The 7,054-nt window shown below is 42.4% G+C and overlaps 1 protein-coding gene and 1 long non-coding RNA gene across 2 annotated transcripts; both read left to right on the plus strand.

Moving 5' to 3' along the window:
• Positions 1–645: 645 nt before the first annotated feature.
• LOC134292136 (uncharacterized) lies at positions 646–2,219 on the plus strand. The gene is made up of 4 exons (XR_009999489.1): positions 646–929; positions 991–1,305; positions 1,377–1,829; positions 1,901–2,219. It is a non-coding gene; the product is annotated as an uncharacterized LOC134292136 (long non-coding RNA).
• A 307-nt stretch (positions 2,220–2,526) lies between these two features.
• LOC109425843 (GTP-binding protein 128up) lies at positions 2,527–4,135 on the plus strand. Its single transcript, XM_019701214.3, has 4 exons — positions 2,527–2,745; positions 2,826–3,661; positions 3,730–3,852; positions 3,918–4,135. The coding sequence occupies exons 1-4, from the start codon at positions 2,704–2,706 to the stop codon at positions 4,018–4,020; spliced, it is 1,104 nt and encodes a 367-aa protein (XP_019556759.1). The 5' UTR covers positions 2,527–2,703; the 3' UTR covers positions 4,021–4,135.
• Positions 4,136–7,054: the final 2,919 nt, after the last annotated feature.

Here is a 7,054-nt window from a genome sequence, read left to right on the forward strand (position 1 = left end):
GATTTCTCCAGGAATTACTCCAGGATTTCTTCAAAGGATTGCTAGAGTAATTCCTCCAGAGCTTCCTCCGGGAAATCCTCCCGATATTTCCAAGAAATTTGTAGTGAACCACTGGATTAGTCTCTCATGCTCTCGCCGTTCTGCATTGTAATATGCCTTCGGCTGATGCACAATCGCAGAGATTAATTAAGAAGAATTGTAGCGCCGTGTCGTGTAGTAACGTGTCGATATATGTCCAAGGATTCCCCTCTATAATTTCTTAAAGAATTCCTCCAGAAATTCCTCCAGGAAATCCTCAAGCTCGTTTTATTGTGAACAATAAAACCAGTCATATGTTAATAATATTTACCATGTAATGAATGGTATTTTTTTTATCCGGAGTGCGCTGGACAGCGCACCTGACCCTCTATCCAGCGCACTGTGCCCGACGTACGTTCGACACAAAGTTTAGGAGAAAAATCGATTCTCGCGTGCCAAAAATTCCGATTTTCAACTGCATGAATGTTTCAGTTGCCGAAATCTCGGCCGAAATGAAGAAGTCTTCGTTGATCTAGTAAACACAATGACCACCCTAATGTACACGTGCGACGTGCGACACCCAAAGTGTACACGCTAAGCTCAGTTTACCCATAAATGCGTAGTTAATTTACCCATATTTGAGTTTTGCATGGAAAACCTATTTTATGGGTAAATTATACCGATAAATATAGGTAATGTTTACTCATATTGTGATCAAAGTAACTTTACCCATATATTGGTAAATTATATTTACCCATATATGGATGAAAAAATAAACATGATTGAGCGACAAACTCGCAAGTGCTGTGTTTTTTACGGAGGAAGTTTTGAACACTCAAAGTTGAAGTTTTATTCCTCAATCGTGGTTCAATCGATAGCCTGCGAGCCTGCCTGTTGTACAGGCCAAGAAGGTGAGTTGCTTACTTATCCAGAGAAAGGAGAATCCTCGAGGTCATTCTATTTTTCTTCCAGCTTGGAAGCGTCGCCAACTTTCCAATGAACACCAGCCAAAGTGAAAGAGGTCCAAATCGGCCCTTCTGAACGCACTCAGAATGGTCAACATTCTCGTCTACGATTTGTCTCGGAGCTATTAGGTCCGGCGAGACAACTATCGGTGTCCCCTTCTTGTTGAATTGCCCGGTCCGGCAGAAAACCCCTTCAGAACAGAAACGTCACCATCTACCCCAGCGGGAACCACACTGGAAACGTCGGGTCTGGCAGAATAAGCTCCCGGAAAGGTTCCCGGATTAAAACCCTTAACGATAGCCTGCTATCTTGGCCAAGGAAGTGAGTATTCAGCACACCTACAGAAAAAGGAGAATTCCAGCTAAATCGTTATTTTTCTTCCACTTTTTCAGTTGTCAGCAACTTTCCGATGAACGCCTGTCGAATTGAAATAGATCCAAATCGGTCCTTCTGAACGGGCTGAGATTAACCGATCCGGCGGAACAACTTTTGGCGTCCCCGTCTTGTTGGAATAGCCCAGTTCGGCAGAAACCCCCTTCCGGAATAGGAACGTCCCCGGCGAACTCCAGCTGAATTGAACGAGATCCAAATCGGTTCTTCCTGACACGCTGGGAACGGTCTGGCGGAACAACATTCCCACCTACGATTTGTCCTTGGAATTATTGGGTCCAGCGGAACAATTATCGGTGTCCCCGCCATTTTGGAATCGCCCGGTCCGGCGGAAACCCCCTTCCGGAACAGAAACATCACCGACTACCCCCAGCGAGAACCACACTGGAAACGTCGGGTCCGGCAGAATAAGCTTCTGCATCAAAACCCTCAACGATAGCCACTAGGTCAAGAAAGTGTGTATTCAGCACACCTCCAGAAAAGAGAGAAGTCCAGCTATACCGTTCTTTTTCTTCTACTTTTTCAGCTGTCGGCAACTTTCCGGTGAACATCTATCGAATTGAAGAAGGTTCAAATCGGTCCCTCTGGACGGGCTGAGATTAATCGATCCGACCGATCAACTTTTGGCGTCCCCGTCTTGTTGGAATATGTAGCCCGGTCCGGCGAAAAATCCCTACCGGTATTGAAACCAGAGAAGAATACGGAAATAAGAAGTGAACGCGGCTTACCACGAAATTAGATATGTGAATAAATAAATAAAAGATAAATCGCGTTATTTTCATGTTATTGAATATTCTCCCTATATTTTTTGTGAAATAGCGTTTTTTAACCCAAATATGCGTAAAATTTGATCAAAATTCAATAACTCATATATGGGTAAATATTACCCATATTATTCGTAGACGCATCATACCTAAATATGGGTAAAGTGCCTTTACCCATAAAATGCGAATGTGCACTTTTCGACGATTATGGGTAAAATTTACCCATATTTGGGTAACCTGACCTTAGCGTGTATTGTATTCAACTTGTGCGACACTATCATGGACACTAACCTGTGCGGCAAAACTATTCTTTGTACTAAAACATCTGCGGTGAAATACGGTAAAATCATTTCGCTGCTGTCGTCTCCTCGTCTCGTGTGAGATCTGTCAAAGAGCCGCGAGTCGGCATCGGCCTGTTGACGTGCAAAGTCTTTTTGCGATTCCTTCCGTGTGGACACATTTTCCGCGGATTATTCCGATATTGGATCGGATTGTTGGGGTGCATTTACGTAAATTGAGCAAAACCTGTTTCTGTGAACCCGTGTCCGGCGATCTGCACTGAACGATGAGTACGATTTTGGAAAAGATCGCCCAAATCGAGGCCGAGGTAGGTTGCGAAAATATTTTTGGTTCGCCGATTGAGTAAGGTTATGACGACGGGAGGGGATTTGTTTTTGCTATTCGTAGATGGCCCGTACTCAGCGGAACAAGGCCACGGCCGGTCATTTGGGTCTGCTGAAGGCTCGACTGGCCAAGCTGCGGCGAGAGCTGATCACACCGAAGGGAGGCGGCGGTGCGTCCGAGCAGGGCTTCGAAGTGTCCAAAACCGGAGATGCCCGGGTTGGGTTCGTCGGATTTCCATCGGTGGGCAAGTCGACGTTGTTGTCGAATTTGGCCGGGGTGTACTCGGAAGTGGCAGCATACGAGTTCACAACGCTGACGACGGTTCCGGGCTGCATCAAGTACAAGGGAGCAAAAATTCAGCTGCTCGATTTGCCGGGAATCATTGAAGGCGCCAAGGATGGTAAGGGTCGTGGTAGACAGGTCATCGCCGTGGCCCGGACGTGTAACTTGATCTTCATGGTTCTGGACGTACTGAAACCGTTGACGCATAAAAAGCTGCTGGAGCATGAATTGGAAGGTTTCGGGCTGAGGTTGAACAAGCAGCCGCCGAACATCAGCTTCCGGAAGAAGGACAAAGGCGGGGTGAATTTGAATGCTACGGTGGCACAATCGGAACTGGACCTGGACACGGTCAAGTCGATTCTGTCCGAGTACAAGATTCACAATGCGGACATCACACTGAAGTACGACGCCACGACGGATGATCTGATCGATGTGATCGAAGGCAACCGCATCTATATTCCCTGCATTTACCTGTTGAACAAGATCGATCAGATCAGCATCGAGGAGCTGGACGTGATCTACAAGATTCCGCACTGCGTACCGATTTCGGCCCATCATCATTGGAACTTTGACGATCTGCTGGAAATGATGTGGAAGTACTTGAGGCTGGTGCGCATGTGAGTATCGCTGTTTAGTCACTGCGGCGTTGATTTAGAGAAAGATTCTAACTTGATATCCATTTCAGCTACACGAAACCGAAGGGACAACTGCCGGACTACAGTTCACCGATTGTGCTACATAACGAGCACACAACTATTGAGAATTTCTGCAACAAACTGCATCGCACGATCGCAAAGGAATTCAAATAGTGAGTTGCTAATAAGCCTTCCTTTTGGAAACGACCTAGCTAATAATTAACTATTCCCATTTCAGTGCCTTGGTGTGGGGATCCTCCGTGAAACATCAGCCGCAAAAGGTCGGCATTGATCACGTGTTGAACGACGAGGACGTCGTGCAGATCGTGAAGAAGGTTTGAGCAACCGTCGTCCATCCAGTGCTACTCTGCGCGGAATCAGCAAGCAACAATTGTGTAAGTCTATTACTAACTATTAAATCATTTATGCAACAGTTTCTTTTTGAAAATGGCAAAATGTAAGTTCTTTTCCTCGAACGGTAGAGAAATCCATAAGGAACAGTTCAAGAGTTCGCAGTCGTATTTATCTGTGCTTTTATTATTGCCTGTCTTGTTCCATCGTCATTGTGTTCATTCTTCGTACCCATATCTAAAACTTGCGAACATTTATTAAGTTTTTAAAATACATTATGTTTAACAAAGATTTCCAAAACTTTTTGGAAAATGATTATACATTTTAAAGCATCTTCAAAATCTGTGTCTGGAAGCCGAAGTGATAAATGAACCACTCAATAGTTTTCTTCCCTTCTGTTGGTTCTGTTTCAATTACCAGGCGCGTCTATGTTCTCTCATCGAGTCGCATGGTTCGCGAAGGAACACAAAAACGATATCGTACAGTAAGGACTGCAGCTGAGATTAAAGAGAAGTTTTATAGAACATCTGAAGGATCTGAAGGAAAAACATTTTTTTTTTTGACTTGCTGTAAATTTGTGTAAACATCAATGACATCTACAGTGTATCCAACAATTGTCCGTACAGCAATTTTTTCAACAAAATTTTTCATACAAATATTTATAACTTTTTTATACGTTAAGGCTCAAGCATTCGTCATCATTTTTCGGAAAATAAAAAGCAGTTTTCTCGCTGCAAATCAAAACAAGGATCATGAAAATATATTCACTGCATTATATTCCTCATGTGGAGTACAGTGAATATATTTTCATAGCAAGAACTTTTGTTTTGAACGAAAAAACTGCTTTCAAATGTTTGATGATGACGATGATTTCAATGACGAAAAGTTCAACGTTAATTAAAAACGCTAAAATTTTGACCAATCATAAACAATATATCGGAGCTCCATTGATAAAATTTTAAACAAGATAGAATAAGTTTTCTAAACGTTTTAGTAAAGCTCGATGGTTTATTAAACCAAATTTTCTATATCTCTGGGAATTCCTTTAGTTTCTTCACAAACTTCTCCAGAGATTCCTTTTAGGATTCTTCCAGATATTTCTCCAGGAGTTCCTCTAAGAATTAATCCTGGGTATCTCCAAAATATGCTTTAGGGTACAGCAATTCCTCGGGGGATTTTTCCAAGAATTCCCCCAGGAATTCTTCCAAGTATGTCTTCGGATTTTTTTTTCCAAGGATTCCTCCAGAAATTCCTCAAGAGGTTTCTTCAGAAATTTCTCCAGGGATTCCTCCCAGATTGCCTCTAGGGAATCCTCCATTAATTCATCCAGGGATTTTCGCAGGGTGTCCTTCATGAATTTTTCCTGAAAAATCACACAATAATCCAAGAATTCCTCCAGAGATTTCTCAAGGAATTTATCTAGGGATTGCATCAGGAATTCTACCAGAGGTCCCTTGCAGAGTTCCTCTAGAGATTCCACCTGGAATTCATATAGGGATTTATCCAGGGATTGCTCCAGGCATTCGACCAGGAATTTCTCCAAAATTATTCCTTCTCCAAATTATTCCTTCGGAAATTCCTCCAGGGATTCCTCCAAGAATTTGTCCAGAAGTTCCTCCAGTTATTCCTCTAGAAGTTGCTTCAAAGATTTCCCCAGGAATTCCTCCCAGAATTCTTCTAGAGATTTCTCCAGGAATTCATTCGAGATAGTTGCACGGAATTCCTCCAAGAATTTCTCCAGGGTTTTCTCCAGAATTTTTTCCAGAAGTTCCTACATGCATTCCTTCTGAGATTCTCCCAGAAATTGCTTCAGAGATTCTCTCCAGGGATTTTTCCAAGAATTCCCCCGGAATTCTTCCAAGAATTTCTTTAGAAGTTCCTCTAGGTATTCCTCCAGGAATTTCTCAAGAGGTTTCTTCAAACATTTCCGGATTCCTCCCAGCTTTCCTCTTGGGAATCCTCATGGAATTCATCCAAGGATTCTTTCAGGATTTCCTTCAGGTTTTCCTTCCGAAATTCCTCCAGGAATTCCTCCAGGATTCCCTAAAGAGATTTTACTTGGAATTCACTTAGGGATTGCTCTGGAATTCTACCAGAGGTCCCTCTCAGAATTCCTCTAGGAATTTATCTAGGCATTCGACCAGGAATTACTTCAAGAATGCCTCCAGGAAATCCTCTAAGTATTATTTCAGAAATTCCTCCAAGGATTCCTCCAAGAATTCTTCTAGAGGTTTCTCCAGGAACACCTCCAGGTATACTTTCAGAAATATTAAGTTAAAATACACATTAACATAAACAAAAAAAAAATACTTTCAGAAATTCCTCCGAGACTTTCTCCACGAATTCCGTCAAGAATTTGTTTAGAAGTTCATCCAGGATTTCCTCTATCGATTTCTCAAATAGTTGCTTCAGGGATTTCTCCAGAAATTTCTCCAGGGATTTCTCCAAGAATTCCGAGCTCTAGGAATTCGTCCAGAAGCGCCTCTAACGATGCGTCCAGGAATTTTTCTAGGAACTTCTTCAGGTATTCCTCAAGCGATTTCTTTAGAAATTTCTCCATGGATTGATCCCATAATTGCTCTAGAATTCCTCCTTTAAGAAATTCTTCCAGGGATTTCTCCAGGAATTCCTTCAGGGATTGCTCCAGAGTTCTTTCAGAGATTGCTTCAGGAATTCCTGTATGATTCCTTCAGAAATCCCTCTTGGGGGTTTTCCAAAAATTTATTCAGGGGTTTCGCCAGAAATTTTAGAAATCCGTCCATCCTCTTTTCCAGGGATTCATCCAAGATTTTTTCCAGGATTACTCGATATTTTTTGAACTACCGTAAAACGGGGTATCATTGATCAGCGGGGTAACTTTGATCGGCTTGACCGACCTCATGAAATGTTCAAACAAGCATTTTGCATTGAATCGGTTTCTGCTATCGAATGGTATATTGTAATCTGCTATCATTTAGCTATTATATGACATGCAATTCATGAAAATTGAATTTTATAAATATTGAAATAAATCGATTTTTCCAT

The sequence above is a fragment of the Aedes albopictus genome, chromosome 3 (genome assembly GCF_035046485.1).
Source record: "Aedes albopictus strain Foshan chromosome 3, AalbF5, whole genome shotgun sequence".
NCBI classification, from domain to species: domain Eukaryota; kingdom Metazoa; phylum Arthropoda; class Insecta; order Diptera; family Culicidae; genus Aedes; species Aedes albopictus.

Bases quoted from the DNA above. Each gene is read 5' to 3' on its own strand.
- LOC109425843 (XM_019701214.3), top strand. From the start codon at position 2,704: ATGAGTACGATTTTGGAAAAGATCGCCCAAATCGAGGCCGAG. The intron at 2,746-2,825 runs GTAGGTTGCGAA...TGCTATTCGTAG, and splicing joins TCGCCCAAATCGAGGCCGAG to ATGGCCCGTACTCAGCGGAA. The intron at 3,853-3,917 runs GTGAGTTGCTAA...TTCCCATTTCAG, and splicing joins ATCGCAAAGGAATTCAAATA to TGCCTTGGTGTGGGGATCCT.